The sequence below is a fragment of the Eriocheir sinensis genome, chromosome 51, assembly GCF_024679095.1.
Source record: "Eriocheir sinensis breed Jianghai 21 chromosome 51, ASM2467909v1, whole genome shotgun sequence".
NCBI lineage: Eukaryota > Metazoa > Arthropoda > Malacostraca > Decapoda > Varunidae > Eriocheir > Eriocheir sinensis.
The window spans coordinates 10,736,613-10,754,041 of NC_066559.1; the positions used below are offsets into that span (position 1 = coordinate 10,736,613).

Sequence of the window (17,429 nt, forward strand, 5' to 3'; positions counted from 1 at the left end):
AGGTAAGGTTGAGCTGGGGGCATACACTTAAGCTGTGTGTGGCCTGTGGTGAAGGAATGAGGAAAGGAAGGAAAATAGGAATGAAGAGGAAAGGAAGGAAGACAGGAACGAAGGAAAGAAGGAAAGGAAGGAGGACAGGAACATAGGAAAGAAAAGGAAAAGAAGGAAGGAATGAGGAAAGGAAGGAAGATAGGAATGAAGAGGAAAGGAAGGAAGACAGGAACGAAGGAAAGAAGGAAGAAAGGAAGGAAAATAGGAATGAAGAGGAAAAGAAGGAAGGAAGGAAGGAAAATAGAAATGAAGAGGAAAGGAAGGAAGACAGGAATAAGAAAGGAAGGGAAGGAAGGAAAGTAGAAATGAAGGGGAAAGGAAGGAAGGAAAATAGAAATGAAGGAAGGATTGGATATAGGCTAGTCAAGCTCGACCGTCACTTCCTCCATCTTAATTTCCTAAGGTAGAAATGCACTGCTTCAGATCCGGGTTATCACATTTTACCTTCCCCAGGTTTCCTCAGGTACCCTAAACGGAGGCTGAAGAACTGGGTGAGTTTCATGTTGACTGCTTAGGCTGGGATTCAAACCCAGGCCCATGCATTCATAGCTAGGCACACTAACCATTGTACCACAGAGTTTAGTTTGAGAGTTACTGCATTATACACAAAGCTGTTTTGAATTAGATCACGATAGGGTTAATTTGGTTTTATCAGGTTATATAAGGTATGATAATTCGAGCGGCCGACCCTGCAGTACAGTGGGATTAAGGTCGTATGAAGAAGAAGATAAGGTAGGGTTATGTCAGACAAGGCTAGATTGCAGTGACTCATGTATTTTCATTTAGTTCTGTCATACCTCCTAAAAAGGCCTCCCCCGTTCCTTCCACCCCCCTTAGGCCGAAAGCGCTCCGGCTCCCCTCGCGACCGCCTGGAGTACCGCACGGACCGTCTGGGCCTGGCAGAGCGTTCACTGAGCCACGGGCGCGAGGCCACACTGGCAGTCCACAGCACCTCCTCATCCCGCACCCGTGACCCCAGGGTGGACGAACGGGTGCGCCGCGTATCCCCGGAGCAGCTGAGCAGGGACAGGTACAGGTGGGTTACGGTTCCTCCCACGGGCTGAGTTGTTGTTCATTGTATTTAGACCTAACATTACATAACTTAACCTAGCCTAACATTACATAACATAACCTAACTCACTCTCGCCTCCTCTCCCTCCTACTCCCCTGCCCTGGCCACACACACACAGCCGATATGAGAAGGAGCGCATTGAGGAGTATGTCGAACCGCGGCGAGAGAGGCGGTCCCCCGTGGCACCATCCAGACCCAGGGAAGTGGAGCGCAAGGACAGCCACAGACACCGCGACTACGAGAGGTGAGACATGGACACACACACACACACACACACACACACACACACGCTTATAGACACACACAAAGAACAGTTACATAGAAACGGAAACAAAGAAAGATCCTCTGAATTATAGACCGGCTTCTCTAACAAGTGTCATGTGCAAGCTGTGTGAGAAGGTAGTAATTCCCCTCCTTTCCCTTCCCTTCCATTCCCTTTCCTTCCCATCACTTCTCTTCCCTTCCCTTCCATTCCTTTTCCTCCTCTTCCCATCCCTTCCCTTTCCTTCCCTTCCCATCCCTTCCCTCCCTTTCCTTCCCATCACTTTCCTTCCCATCACTTCTCTTCCCATCACTTCTCTTCCCTTCCCTTCTCTTCCCATCCCTTCCTTTCCTTCCCTTCCCTTCCCTCCCCTCCCTTTCCTTCCCTTCCCATCACTTCTCTTCACTTCTCTTCCCTTCCCTTCCATTCCTTTTCCTCCTCTTCCCATCCCTTCCCTTTCCTTCCCATCCCATCCCTTCCCTTCCCTTCTCATCCCATCCCTTCCCTCCCATTTTTCTCTCCACCAGGCACGAGAGAGAACATTACGAGGAGAGACGGAGAGAGGACGCCAGGAGGGAGGAGAGAGAGAGGGAGCAGCTGAGGGAGAGGGAGGTGCGGGAGAGGGAGTTACTGCGCGACAGGGAGCTGATGAAGGAGAGGGAGCGCGTGGAGATGCTGGAGAGGGAGCAGGAGAGGGAGAGGGAGAGGGAGCGGCTGAGGGAGGTGGAGGAGAGGAGAAGTGAGTATTCCATCACTTTACATGTTTTGTTAGTCAGGGAATTCTACTTTTTATTAACTTATTCATTCATGTATATACGAAAATAATGTCTCAGATAATAGCTCAGGGCGTGTTACTCTTATCAGGCTCTGTAGTAACAAGTTTTTTTCCTTGCAATAATCTTCTAATGCATCTTCCACAGGTCTTTTTTTTATTGCCTCTTTTATGTTAATGTTATTGTTGTTTCATACAGAAGACAGATAATTATGTCATATTAACCCGTCCACTGCAATTAGCACGGATTTGGCCTTCACTGGTAGCCTGGTAACATATAGTCCCAGGTCTGTCTCTGCCTCTGTGGTGGATAGTGGAGTGTTTCCCATGTGGTATTGGTGTGCTGGATATCCCTTCACTGGTAGCCTGGTAACATATAGTCCCAGGTCTGTCTCTGCCTCTGTGGTGGTTAGTGGAGTGTTTCCCATGTGGTATTGGTGTGCTGGATATCCCCTCCCAAGGTGCAGGACTTTACATTTTTATTCACTGAAATGTAGCAGCCACTTTTTGTTCCATTCCTGTAGCTTGGTGAGGTCTTCTGGTAGGAAATCTGCAGCCAAGGGGTTAATCAAATGTTCCCGTTAATTATCTCACCCACCCCTCCCATCACATTAGCCACATTCTCCCATTTATTTTTCATTTCATCTTCTTCCATTAACCCCTTGAATGTGGCTTTCCTACCAGAAGACCTCACCAAGCTACGGGAATGGAACAAAAAGTGGCTGCTACATTTCAGTGAAGAAAAATGTAAAGTCCTGCACCTTGGGAGGGGATATCCAGCACACCAATACCACATGGGAAACACTCCACTATCCACCACAGAGACAAAGAAAGACCTGGGACTATATGTTACCAGGCTACCAGTGAAGGGATATCCAGCATACCAATACCACATGGGAAACACTCCACTATCCACCACAGAGGCAGAGAAAGACCTGGGACTATATGTTACCAGGCTACCAGGGAAGGTCAAATCCGTGCCAATCGCAGCGGACGGGTTAATCACCTGCTCCCAGTAATCGTCTAACGCCTCCCCCTCCCCCCTTGGTGCGTCAGGTCGCTACGGGCGTGAGCATGAGTTTGTGAGGGAGCGCGAGGTTGTCTTGCGTGGGACCAGCCGAGACTTTGAGGAGGAGCGGGAGTTCTACGCTTCGCGGGTGCGGCCGGAGCTGGACGCCAGGGTCATGCCCGTGGACGACCGCCGCGCCTACGAGGACACCGCCTACGACCGCTTCCAGAGTGAGTGGACATGGACGTACACACACACACACACACAAAAAAAAAAAAAAAAAATAAATAAATAAATAAAATAAAATAAAATAAAAAAAGTCCAACTCCATAAGGTATAATAAGGATATCAAAGAACACACACACACACACACACACACACACACACACACACACATTTAACCTCTCCTCACTAGCACAGAGAACAGTAAATTAACCCTCTCTCCCTTCTCTCTCTCTCTCTCTCTCTCTCTCTCTCTCTTCCCAACCTCCCTTTCCTATCTCCCTTTCCTTCTCTCCCTCCCCACTCTCTTTCCCTCTCTCTCTCTCTCACACCCTCTCCCTCTCTCCCCCCCCTCCCACTTCCCTTCCCTTCCCTCCCCCACAGCCGAGAGGGAGAGGGCCAGGTACGAGAGCAGCCGCAGTCGCTATGAGGAGTTGGCACTGCATGACCGCCGGGCACTGCCACCGCCCTTGGACGACCGCTGTGCCGATCGCCGCGCGCCCCCCATCGACACACGCTTCCCGGATGAACGTAGGAGGTGAGAGCAACGACACAAAGGGACATTCATTACTATATTCTAGCAGAGAGAAGTGCAGGGTAGGGAGAGGCATGAGGAGACAGCCTGGGAATGAGTGTGATCTTCTAACAGTGCCATTAGGAATTATGAGTGAGTCTAGGAATGAGTGTGATCTTCTAACAGTGCCATTAGGAATTATGAGTGAGTCTAGGAATGAGTGTGATCTTCTAACAGTGCCATTAGGAATTATGAGTGAGTCTAGGAATGAGTGTGATCTTCTAACAGTGCCATTAGGAATTATGAGTGAGTCTAGGAATGAGTGGGATCTTCTAACAGTGCCATTAGGAATTATGAGTGAGTCTAGGAATGAGTGGGATCTTCTAACAGTGCCATTAGGAATTATGAGTGAGTCTAGGAATGAGTGGGATCTTCTAACAGTGCCATTAGGAATTATGAGTGAGTCTAGGAATGAGTGTGATCTTCTAACAGTGCCATTAGGAATTATGAGTGAGTCTAGGAATGAGTGTGATCTTCTAACAGTGCCATTAGGAATTATGAGTGAGTCTAGGAATGAGTGTGATCTTCTAACAGTGCCATTAGGAATTATGAGTGAGTCTAGGAATGAGTGTGATCTTCTAACAGTGCCATTAGGAATGAGTGGGATCTTCTAACAGTGCCATTAGGAATTATGAGTGAGTCTAGGAATGAGTGTAACCTCTTAGGAGTGCCACCAGGAATAAGAAGTGAGTCTTGGGGTGACTTTACCCTTCTAACAGTGCCACATAGTCCCCTAACAGTGCCAAAGAGACCCCTAACAGTGCCACAAAGACCCCTAACAGTGCCATGTAAACCCCTAACAGTGTCGCAGAGACCCTTATCAGTGCCACACAGACTTAATGAGTGCCACCAAGAATTAGAAGTGAGTCTAGAAATAAGCCTGCCCTTCTACCAGTGCCACACAGCCCCCTAACAGTGCCACCATGCCCCCAGGAGTGCCAGCAGCCTTGACCCCCGCGTGCATGATGCCTGGATTGAGGAGCACCGTGAGCTGGAGAGGCTGGAGCGCACCGACCACTACCCCTCACACGTGGCACCCCTGAGGCACCGCCAGCACCCAGAGTGGCCCTCACGCAGCAGCGCCAGCACCTGGGAGAGGCACAAGCACGCCAGGTGAGGGGGGGAGAGGAGAGAGGGAGGGAGAAGGAGAGGGAGGAGGAGATGGAGAGGGGGAAGAAAAGGGAGAGTGGGGAGGGAGAAGGAGAGGGAGGGAAGGGAAGGGAAGAAATGAGAGTATTTTCATTATTATTTTTCTCTTCCTGATCCTCAAAGTCTCTCGCTCCCACCCCACCCCCAGGCACGACGAGTGGGCTGATCAGTACGGCCGCAGCGGAGCCTCCAGCAGCCGCGCGGGGGAGTGGCCGGAGGAGCCTCGGGACTGGGTGGATGATCGCGTTGTGGCGCCGTCCTCCCTCCACCAGGACCAGTGGAGCACACACTCGAGGTGGGATCATACAGCAGACTAATAGACCCCTTCTCTGCTCCTTCTGTCATCCACCTCTTGTCTAGATCAGTCTCAGTATCTTAAGCTCTTATTTAGTTCAGTCACACTCACTTAATAGCTTAGTTCATTGTGTCCAGTCAGTAGTTTGTTAATTTCTTTGTCTTCAGTCACTTAATCTTTAGTTCTGCCATAACAAGTTCCCTCACACACCCCTTTCCTTCGTGCCACCAGACGCAGTTACCGTGAGGAGTGGGCCGCACGGGAGGCTGAGTGGGTGGAGCACGCGCCGCCCCCGCCTTACTCCAGCGGGCGGGAGCTGCTGCCTTCCTCCCAGAGTGTGTCCCTAAGCCGTGAGCGCTCCCAGCAGCCACCCGTCAGCCGAAGGTCTCGCCGGGACCCAGTGGAACCCAGCCTGGAGCCACCCCCCTCACGACACCACCTGTACGTCTGTGTGTGTGTGTGTGTTTAATTCTCTCATTAGTAGTTTGGCAGACTATTTCTCCTCTGTTCTGTTTGCCCTTGACTGCTTCCTCTGACGTAAGAATATAAACTTTAGCATCAGTCTTAGCAGTAGAAGCAGAGGAAAAAAGTGAGGGAGACAATTAAGGGGAGGGGAAGGAGAGGAAGAAAGTGAAGGAGAGGGAGGGAAGGGAAGGGAGAGGGAGGAGGAGATAAAGAGGGGGAAGAAAAGGGAGAGTGGGGAGGGAGAAGGATAGGGAAGAGGGAGGAAGAAAGTGAGGGAGAGGGAGGAGGAGATAGAGAGGGGGAAGGAAATGGAGAGAGGGGAAGGAGAAGGATAGGTGAAGAGGTGATAGAGAGGGGAAGAGGGAGGAAAAAAGTGAGGGAGAGGGAGGAGGAGATAGAGAGGGGGAAGGAAATGGAGAGAGGGGAAGAAGGAGGAAGAAAGTGAGGGAGAGGGAGGAGGAGATAGAGAGGGGGAAGGAAATGGAGAGTGGGGAAAGAGAAGGATAGAGAAGAGGAGATAGAGAGGGGAAGAAGGAGGAAAAAAGTGAGGGAGACAAATAAGGAGAAAGAAAGAGGGAGAGTGGAAGAAATGAGAGAGCATTTTCAGTATTATTTTCCTATTCCTGATCCTCAAAGCAAGTCTCTCATCGCCACCCTTCCTCCCCGCCAGGCCGCCCACCACCGAGGACGAGCCGCTGGACGCTGGCATGGTACCCAGCCGTGGCGGGGAAATTGTCAGCCCACAGCCCGCAGACCAGGACCAGACACACATGGCAGGCGCCGACAGTGAGTAACAGGGGACCAAGACCGTACCATAAAGTTAGGGATAGTATCTGATATCTGCCAGGTAGGTTAGGTTAGGTTGGGTTAGGTTAGGTTGGGCTAGGTTGGGTTAGGTTAGGTTAGGTTAGGTTAGGTTAGGTTGGGTTGGGTTGGGTTAGGCTAGGTTAGGTTAGGTTAGGTTGGGCTAGGTTGGGTTAGGCTAGGTTAGGTTAGGTTAGGTTGGGTTGGGTTGGGTTAGGCTAGGTTAGGTTAGGTTAGGTTAGGTTAGGTTAGGTTGGGTTAGGTTAGGTTAGGCTAGGTTAGGTTAGGTTAGGTTGGGCTAGGTTGGGTTAGGTTAGGCTAGGTTAGGTTAGGTTGGGCTAGGCTGGGTTAGACTAGGCTAGGTTAGGTTAGGCTGGCTGGGTTGGGTTAGGTTAGGTTGGGTTGGGTTAGGCTAGGTTAGGTTAGGTTAGGTTAGGCTGGGTTGGGTTAGGCTAGGTTAGGTTAGGTTAGGTTGGGCTAGGTTGGGTTAGGTTAGGCTAGGTTGGGCTAGGTTGGGTTAGGTTAGGTTAGATTAGGTTAGGTTGGGTTAGACTAGGTTAGGTTGGGTTAGGCTAGGTTAGGTTAGGTTGGGTTGGGTTAGGCTAGGTTAGGTTAGGTTAGGTTAGGTTGGGTTAGGTTAGGCTAGGTCAGGTTAGGCTAGGTTAGGTTGGGTTAGTCCTGCAAGCTCCCTTATCCCACAAACTCTCTTATCCTACACTCACTTACTCTTCCTTAGAATCTCGACTATTGCACAAACTCCCATATCCTGCAAACTCCCTTATCTCACAAACTCCCTTATGCTGCAAACTCCCTTATCCTGCAAAATCCCTTAGCCTTCAAACTCCCTTATCCTACAAACTCCCTTATTCTGCAAACTCCCTTATCCTGCAAACTCCCTTATCCTACAAACTCCCTTATCCTACAAACTCCCTTATCCCACAAACTCCCTTATCCTACAAACTCCCTAATCCCACAAACTCCCTTATCCTACAAACTCCCTTATCCTACAAACTCCCTTATCCCACAGACTCCCTTATCCTACAAACTCCCTAATCCCACAAACTCCCTTATCCTAGAAACTCCCTTATCCTACAAACTCCCTTATCTCACAAACTCCCTTATCCTACACTCCCTTACTCTTCCTTTGAATCTCGACAATTACACAGAATCCCTTATCCCACAAACTCCCTTATCTCACAAACTCCCTTATCCTACACCCTTACTCTTCCTTATAATCTCGACAATTACACAGACTCCCTTATCCCACAAACTCCCTTATCTCACAAATTCCCTTATCCTACACCCTTACTCTTCCTTATAATCTCAACAATTACACAGACTCCCTTATCCCACAAACTCCCTTATCTCACAAGCTCCCTTATCCTACACTCCCTTACTCTTCCTTATAATCTCGACAATCACACAAACTCCCTTATCCTTAACCTTCCCATCCCCAGATGAGCTGTGGGAGTATGACCCAGGCAAGGGCTCCTGGGTGCGCCGTCCAGCAGATCCCAACAGCTCCTCCCTCACAGCCCCCCCCTCCAGGATGTCCTCGGAGCGGGAGAGTCTGCTGAAAAAGGAGAAGCAGCCGCCGGAACCGCTGCCGGAGGGTGAGGAAGATGGGGAAGATGAAGGGATTGGATTTTGTTGTTGCCGGCAGACATTCACTTTTTATTTTATTTATTTATTTATTTATTTATTTATTTATTTTATTTTTATTTATTTATTTATTTATTTATTTATTTATTTATTTTTTTTTTTTTGACAAAGGAGACGGCTCAAGGGCAATGAAGAGAGAGAGAGAGAGAGAGAGAGAGAGAGAGAGAGAGAGACCACTACTCGCCACTCCCAGCTGTCACATTCATTTCCATACATCTCCTTATTCATCTCCTTCACCATTTATGTCTTCCTCATCATCATCATCAGCTTATTTGCATTCATTTCCTTTCTTTTACTCATCTGCATTAATTTCCTCTTCCTGCGTACATACATTCACTCATTCATTTCCATACATTTCCTTCTTTGTCTCCTTCACCATTCATCTCTGCCTCATCATCAGCCTCCTTGGTTTAAATACATTGATTCCTATTTGCATTCATTTCCTTTTTTTAACTCATCTGCATCAATTTCCTTTTTTATTTGTACTTTCTCCTTTATTTCCATCCATTTGCTCTCTTGTATTGTAGTGATATCCCCCTTTATTCACCTTCATCCTCTCCTTTACTCACATACACACACACACACACACACACACACACACACACACACACACACACACACACACGTCCTCACCCTGCACTCCCTCCCCTTCAGAGCCCATGGACGAGAGGGACCGGAAACACTTGCCGTCGGAGGATAGGAAGCGCAGCGCCTCGGAGGACAGGAAACGCGGCCCCTCAGAGGACAGGAAGTTGCGCGGGTCTTTGGAGGAGAGAAAACGGAGCGAGGTGAGGAAGTTTGCTGTTTTTGGAGTGTTTTATTTTATTTTATTTTTATTTGGGGGGGGGGCAGGGGGCAGTTATTTTTGGGTCATTTACTGTATGTTTGCAAGTTTGGTGTTTTTTGTGAATGTTTTGTTTCACATTTTTCCTTTTTTTTTTCAATTTTGAGGGGTCATTTATTTTGGGGGGTCATTTACTGTATGTTGCAGAGCTGTATGTTCCATCCTTATCAATTGTATGTGTTATCCTTAGCAAATGTAGGCTCCAAAATGCTTAAGAATGTGGGCCTAATACAGAAGCCTTGTCAAACTATCACCAGGCTCATAAAACTACCCATGGAAATACTAACACAACAGCCTCTACAAAAGCCATGTCAAACTGCCACCAGGCTCATAAAACTACCCTTGGAAATACTAACACAACCTCTGCCAAAGCCATTTCAAACTACCACCAGGCTCATAAAACTATCCTTGGAAATACTAACACAACCTCTGCCAAAGCCATTTCAAACTACCACCAGGCTCATAAAACTACCCTTGGAAATACTAACACAACCTCTATGAAAGCCTTGTCAAACTACCACCAGGCTCATAAAACTACCCATGGAAATACTAACACAACCTCTATGAAAGCCTTGTCAAACTACCACCAGGCTCATAAAACTACCCATGGAAATACTAACACAACCTCTATGAAAGCCTTGTCAAACTACCACCAGGCTCATAAAACTATCCTTGGAAATACTAACACAACCTCTATGAAAGCCTTGTCAAACTACCACCAGGCTCATAAAACTACCCATGGAAACACTAACACAACATCTACGAAAGTCATGTCAAACTACCACCAGGCTCATAAAACTACCCATGGAAACACTAACACAACTGCCTCTACCAAAGCCTTACCAAAAGTAGGTGTGTGTGTGTGTGTGTGTGTGTGTGTGTGTGTGTGTGTATGCCAGAAACCTTTGAGAATATATCCCTAAATAAACCTCCGTGTGTCACCCTTCAGGAGGAGAGGAGCAGCATAGAGGAGCCGGAGGTGAAGCGACAGAGGACTGAGTCACCACCACCACCACCACCACCACCCCCACCGCCAGCCCAGGAGGAGGAGGGTGGGGTGGCAGCGGAAGGCACAGCAGCAGCAGGAGGAGGTACAGCCAGTGGGTCAGCAGTACCAGCAGGAGCAGCAGCAGCAGGAGGAGTAGGAGGAGGTGCAGCCCAGTCCACAACAGCAGCCCCACCACCAGCACCAGCACCAGACCCGCTACAGGAGAAGGATACGTTTAGCGATATCAGCGACGATGTGGATGATATTCTGAACCAGGAGGTGAGTGGGTGGGGAGGTGAGGGGGTGAGTGGGTTCGGAAGGGGTGGGGGGTTGAGTGAGTGTGGATGAGGGTGGCTGTAAGTGTTAACAAAGCATAGTGAGGCAAAAGAAACCAATAAGGAAAACATAGAGACTGAGACAGACAGACAGCAAGAGAGAGAGAGAAAGAGAGAGACAGGTCGACAGAGAAAGAGAGAATGAGACAGACAGACCGAGACAGAGCATCAGACACTTACACACAGATAGAGACCCAGGTTAACAGGTGTGTGTGTCCCCCTTTGTACAGGTGGGTGGCTTTAACGAGGACGAGAGCAGAGCCGTGGCCACAGCGCAGGTCGAGGAATCCAGGAACCTCAGCCGGGACAACGCTCCGTCCTATGAAGGTGAGCAAAGGAAAAGAACTCATGTGTATGCTTGTTCGCAGCCTCTGTAGTTCTGCTTTGCCCTTGTTTTTAACCTTTATATTTGAATTTTAATGTGTGTGCAAGAACTTAATACTTCCTACATGCTGTCCTGAAGACCACCTATCAACCCAGACTCTAGTAGTATTCGAAAATGGAGCAAAGATGAGTTACAGGGGGCAGCATGAGCCAGGCCACTATAAACACTTGCCTGTGCTGCTAAGATACTGGGCCCAACCATCAGGCCCCATCAAGAAAGCCTGCCAGCACTATAGAAATTAATGTTATCCTGGTAGCATCGACGGGCCAAATTTGTGGCTTTACCATGTACCAGCGATGGGCCAAATTTTTGTCATGATATAAACCCCAAAAAAATAGATGATGCATAAACCGATCACAAATGCGTTGATATATATTATGAAATGGTTTCCGTGAGTGATGATTTTTTCTCATTAATTCGCTTAGGGGAGCCTTTAAGAAACATGATCCCCGCAGCTACCAAGTTAAGAGAAAAAAATAAATTCTGTTGTTATTCATGGCGGTGGTGGTGGTGGTTAAGGTGGTGATGTTGGTGTTGCAGAGTTGGTGGATGAGGACGAGGAGACTCACCTGGAGGAGATCAGTGATGATGAGCTAGAGGAAGATCGGCAGGCTAAATTCAGTAAGTATTCTCTCTATCTATCTATCTATCTATCTATCAGTCTTCATATCTATCATTTTACCTATCTATCCATCTCCCATTATATCATTTTTGTTAGTGTGACCCTTCCTCTGTACTGTGAACCTGAAGAAACACACATTTGACAAGGCTTTCGTAGGAGTTGTGGGTATTTCCAGCAGTACTTTTATGATCCTGGTGTTAGTTTGACCCTTCTTCTGTACTGTAAACCTACAGAAACACACATTTGACAAGGCTTTAGAAGGAGTTGTGGGCATTTCCAGGAGTAGTCTTATGACCCTGGTGTTAGTTTGACCCTTCCTCTGTACCATGAACCTAAAGAAACACACATTTGACAAGGCTTTCATAGGAGTTGTGGGCGTTTCCAGGAGTAGTTTTATGACCCTGGTGGTAGTTTGACCCTTCCTCTGTACTGTGAACCTAAAGAAACATACATTTGACAAGGCTTTCATAGGAGTTGTGGGCATTTCCAAGAGTAGTTTTATGACCCTGGTGTTAGTTTGACCCTTCCTCTGTACCGTGAACCTACAGAAACACACATTTGACAAAGCTTTCGTAGGAGGTGTGGGCATTTCCAGGAGTAGTTTTATGATCCTGGTGTTAGTTTGACCCTTCCTCTGTACTGTGAACCTACAGAAACACACGTTTGACAAGGCTTTCGTAGGAGTTGTGAGTATTTCCAGGAGTAGTTTTATGATCCTGGTGTTAGTTTGACCCTTCTGTACCATGAACCTAAAGAAACACACATTTGTCAAGGCTTTCGTAGGAGTTGTGGACATTTCCAGGAGTAGTTTTATGACCCTGGTGATAGTTTGACCCTTCCTCTGTACCATGAACCTAAAGAAACACTCATTTGACAAGGCTTTCGTAGGAGTTGTGGGTATTTCCAGGAGTAGTTTTATGACCCTGGTGGTAGTTTGACCCTTCCTCTGTACCATGAACCTAAAGAAACACTCATTTGACAAGGCTTTCGTAGGAGTTGTGAGCATTTCCAGGAGTAGTTTTATGACCCTGCTGTTAGTTTGACCCTTCCTCTGTACCGTGAACCTACAGAAAAACACATTTGACAAGGCTTTCATAGGAGTTGTGGGCATTTCCAGGAGTAGTCTTATGACCCTGGTGTTAGTTTGACCCTTCCTCTGTACCATGAACCTAAAGAAACACACATTTGACAAGGCTTTCATAGGAGTTGTGGGCATTTCCAGGAGTAGTTTTATGACCCTGGTGTTAGTTTGACCCTTCCTCTACCGTGAACCTGAAGAAACACACATTTGACAAGGCTTTCGTAGGAGTTGTGGGCATTTCCAGGAGTAGTTTTATGACCCTGGTGGTAGTTTGACCCTTCCTCTGTACTGTGAACCCAAGGAAACACTCATTAGAACCCGACTGACCCCCTCTTTGACCTTTAGAAATTGTTAATGTGAGGAGCGAAAGTATCTTATTATACTGACCATAATCTCATCCCCTTCCTCCCAGACGTGGCGGGTGCGCTGGACATCAACTGGGCCGCCCTGGTGAGGGATACCAAGCCGCCAACTAACGAGGTGGCGGCTGGCACTGCCCTCAAGCGCTTCAAGGCCCCACACCTGCTGGCCCGGCTTGGGGTCTCCACCAGGTTTGCCCGACCCGAGGTGGTGGAGGGCATCCGGCAGGAGTGTGCGGCGCAGAGTGACGCGGGTGAGTGGCGGGGGTGGTTCCTCTGGTTAGGGATCTGTTTACCTCTCTGTGGCTTGACTTTTTTTATTTTCTTTATTATTATTATTATTTTATTTTATTTATTTATTTATTTATTTTTTTTTTTTACATCCCCGCCTGTAGTGCCAGTAGGCTTTCTTCAGGGGCCAGGTGGTCAGCCCAAGCCCATCATGGCGCAGGCAATTTTTATAGTGGCGCCAGTTTTGTTTAGCTGACCTTTGCACCTGATGACTTGCTTCTCCTTTGGTGCTACAGTTTTTGAAGACAGACAGACAAAGGGAGAAACAGAGAGAATAGGTATATGAAGAGAGGAGGAAGAGAGGAAGAAAAACAATGTAGAGGGAGATACATAAACATAGGGAGATGTGTGTGTGTGTGTGTGTGTGTGTGTGTGTGTGTGTGTGTGTGTCCTCTCCTGGCAGAATTTGAGTCTAAACAAGTCGTTCTCTCCACAGGCACAGAGAAGGTGGAAGTCTTTGTCTCTGTCTCTCTTATTAGGATGACTCAATTTTCCTTCCTATGTACTTTTTCTCTTGCAGACAGACAGAGGAAGAATGTTAACAGAGACAAAAGGAACTATTTAGAAAGAAAACAATTTAGAGTGAGACAGAGACAAAGATACAGACAGACAGGTTGACAGGTGTGCAAGTGTGTGTGTGTGTGTGTGTTTCCTCTCCGCACAGAAATGGTGCATAAACATAACTTCTTCCCCCCCACAGACACGGAGAAGGTGGAGATCTCTGCCGTCATCGAGTGTGGCGGCGTGGCCAGGCTGCTCAAGGCCCGGGCTGAGGAGAGGCAGCGCATCCTGGACGGCATCGGACCCAACAGGAAGGCGCTGTGTGCTCGCCAAGACATCGAGCTGAGGTGAGGCGGGGCAAGGCAGTGTTCATGTGGGGCTGCTTCACTCCAGAGGCACAGGATAGGAAAGTTTGCCCATCTGTAGATAGAACAATAGATAGCTAAAGAGAGAGAGAGAGAGAGGAGAGACGGTCACAGTTTCTTCCTCGGTCACAGAGTTACAAAAAATTATGTTACATCACGAGGGTCGCGTCATGCGTGTGAGAGAGAGAGAGAGAGAGACACTTACTGAACATTTTTTAGCCTTGTATACAACTCAAGAGAAACTGCTAGAGAGTGATACAGTGTTACTAAAAGACCCATGCAAAACACAAATTGATTCCGATAAAAGTGTTTTTTGTGTGATTTAAATCCTTCGAGATTCTGATTATAACCAGGCCACAAGAAACACTACTGTATCACCATCAATTTAAATTTCGTCCAGCTCTTTCAGTCACAACACATTGCATCTGTGATCAAACTCTCCTATTCCATGGCTCTTCTTCACACTAACCATATCATGCACGTTTACATGCGTCTCTATAGTCGTAAACCTCTCCAGACATCTCATCTCCTGTGTATGCAAATAGAGATGTTTTGAGTCTTTCATGTATTAAGATTAAGCTTCTATAAGGGTCATCGTATCATCACACTCCCTCTCATGTTAAGATCAAGCTTCTCTAGGAGGTCAACTTATCAACAAACTCACCCTGCCATGTCTCCATTCCAGGCGTCAGCTGTGTAACCTTCCCAGGCAGGACCTCATCGGGGAGAGTCCGCTGCTGGACCGAGACTTGTTCAGGCAGTCCCTCGCCCTCCTCAAGTCCTGCTGAGACCTGGACTGTCATGCAAGGGTAACCACTAACTGACTGGCCACTTGACTGTCATGTAAGGGTAACCACTGACTGACTGCCCTCTACTGTCATGTGGAGTCAGTCAGTCATGGAGTGGTTGGTGAGCAAGTTGTATTTTGTGAACTGTGTACTAAGTGAATTTCATAGATTAAGGTATCATGCAATTGTGTCTATACTTACTTATTTTTATTACTCTTATAAGAGACGAAAGAGGTGGAGAGGTAGGAGTGTGGATACTATAAGCAGCCTCTACAGTGGCCCCCAAAATACCTGAGACTTCACTTTGTTCTGTGATTTATGGGCAGTATTTTAAAACATTTCATCTCCCAAGTTCACACATTTGACAAGGCTTTCATAGGAGTTTGGGGCATTTCCAGGAGTAGCTTTTTTACCCTTGTAGTAGTTTAACCCTTCCTCTGTACCATGAAACCTCCTCTTTGTTCTGAGATGTCAAGGAAGGGAGAAAATGTTCAAAGTAAGGTCCCTGATTAGAGTTTCTGGATGTCATGAAAGCAAGTTGTCCATTTGGGAACCCTACAGAAGCACCTATTGTATAGTAAACCTCCTCTTTGCTCTGAGATGCAAAGGAAGGGAGGACATGTTCAAATAAGGCCCCCAATTAGAGTTTCTGGATGTCATGAAAGCAAGTTGTCCATTTTGGAAGTGTACAGAAGCACCCATTGTATAGTAAGCAAGTAAACCTCTTTGCACTGAGATGTCAAGGAAGGGAGGGCATGTTCAAATAAGGCCTCCAATTAGAGTTTCTGGATGTCATGAAAGCAAGTTGTCCATTTTGGAAGTGTACAGAAGCACCCATTGTATAGTAAGCAAGTAAACCTCCTCTTTGTTATGAGATGTCAAGGAAGGGAGGGCATGTTCAAATAAGGTCCCCAATTAGAGTTTCTGGATGTCATGAAAGCCAGTTGTCCATTTGGGAAGTCTACAGAAGAAGCTCCCTTTGTACATTAAGCAAGTAAACCTCCTCTTTGCTCTGAGATGTCAAGGAAGGGAGGGCATGTTCAAATAAGGCCCCCAATTAGAGTTTCTGGATGTCATGAAAGCAAGTTGTCCATTTGGGAAGTCTACAGAAGAAGCTCCCTTTGTACATTAAGCAAGTAAACCTCCTCTTTGTTCTGAGATGTCAAGGAAGGGAGGACATGTTAAAAGTAAGGTCTCCAATTATAGTTTCTGGATGTCATGAAAGCAAGTTGTCCATTTTGGAAGTGTACAAAAGAAGCTCCCATTGTATAAGAAGCAAGTAAACCTCCTCTTTGCTCTGAGATGTCAAGGAAGGGAGGACATGTTCAAATAAGGTCCCCAATAAGAGTTTCTGGATGTCATGAAAGCAAGTTGTCCATTTGGGAAGTCTACAGAAGAAGCTCCCTTGGTACATTAAGCAAGTAAACCTCCTCTTTGTTCTGAGATGTCAAGGAAGGGAGGACATGTTAAAAGTAAGGTCTCCAATTATAGTTTCTGAATGTCATGAAAGCGAGCGATGATTGAGGGCAGAAGAGTAAAACCTGACTACTCATATTTATTAAGTGTGTTTCTTTTGCATCAGATTCACCTACAAATGAGTGAAACTGAGATAACAGACACACATGCAGATTCTGAGGTGGTGGTGTTCTTTTGGTATTAGTGGTAAAGAACAAGTTATTCATATACTTGACTATTCTGAGATTGTTGTACATGGCTTGGGAGTTCATTGATGCCTCCCCAGAACTTAATTTTACCCTCTCTGTACTAATGATTATATGACTTGAATATAAACATGACATAGTGTTGTCCCATAAATATGAATACAAGTTTATACCTCTCCTCCTTCTCACCATGTTTTTATAGCCCTCTGCCTACTCATCAGGAAAAGTGCATTACATTCTTTTTTTATACAGAAGGGAAAGACTCTGATGGTTTGGACATGTGAAGAGAGCAGGGGAGGATACAGTGCTGGGAGATTATAGAACGCACGTAGAGTAGGAAAATAAACATTAATATATATAGCCTTTAGATTTTTGCTAACTACCTTTAAGTAAAATACAGGAAATGGAGGTAATTTTTGACTCATTTCCTCTTGTCATTCATGCGTCTCCACAGGCCTAATAAACGTTTCTGAGTACGATATTCAGTCAAACTTATCGATCGGCCCGCAGAAGAGGAAAATCACCCACAAGAGGAGGAGGAGGAAGAAATGCCCACAAGAGGAGGAGGAAGAGTGCGGATTTGTCGCTTTTCGAGGCCCAACACGAATCCAATAGAACTTCATAAGGCGGGTTGCTGTGCGGAGGAAGGAGGAAGAAGAGGAGGGGGAGGGAGAGAGAGACAGGAGGGATGGAGGGGCGGGGAGAGAGAGAGAGAGTCAAGCCAGCCAGAGAAGGAACAACGAGAACTCAATTACGGAAAACAAACCCCAGCCATTATATTATTTACCCCTTATTAAGACCAGCCAACCTCACCTACTTAACAACAGAATTTCGATTTATAATACTAATACCCTAACCCACATGGGAGTATG

At 46.9% G+C, this 17,429-nt stretch overlaps 1 protein-coding gene and 1 long non-coding RNA gene across 2 annotated transcripts; both read left to right on the plus strand.

The window, feature by feature from the left end:
• Nucleotides 1-888: 888 nt before the first annotated feature.
• On the plus strand, nucleotides 889-15,618 carry LOC126982711 (zinc finger CCCH domain-containing protein 13-like; the record flags this gene model as incomplete). The annotated part of the gene is given in 17 exon segments (XM_050834994.1): nucleotides 889-1,087; nucleotides 1,242-1,367; nucleotides 1,913-2,124; nucleotides 3,214-3,396; nucleotides 3,773-3,926; nucleotides 4,896-5,075; nucleotides 5,260-5,406; nucleotides 5,638-5,847; nucleotides 6,542-6,657; nucleotides 8,133-8,288; nucleotides 8,992-9,125; nucleotides 10,131-10,448; nucleotides 10,735-10,831; nucleotides 11,430-11,510; nucleotides 13,005-13,205; nucleotides 13,943-14,090; nucleotides 14,794-15,618. Coding segments are annotated over 17 exon segments (2,765 nt in total), but the record flags the coding sequence as incomplete, so codon positions are not given.
• A 330-nt stretch (nucleotides 15,619-15,948) lies between these two features.
• Nucleotides 15,949-16,742, plus strand: LOC126982712 (uncharacterized). The gene is made up of 2 exons (XR_007735308.1): nucleotides 15,949-16,088; nucleotides 16,231-16,742. It is a non-coding gene; the product is annotated as an uncharacterized LOC126982712 (long non-coding RNA).
• Nucleotides 16,743-17,429: the final 687 nt, after the last annotated feature.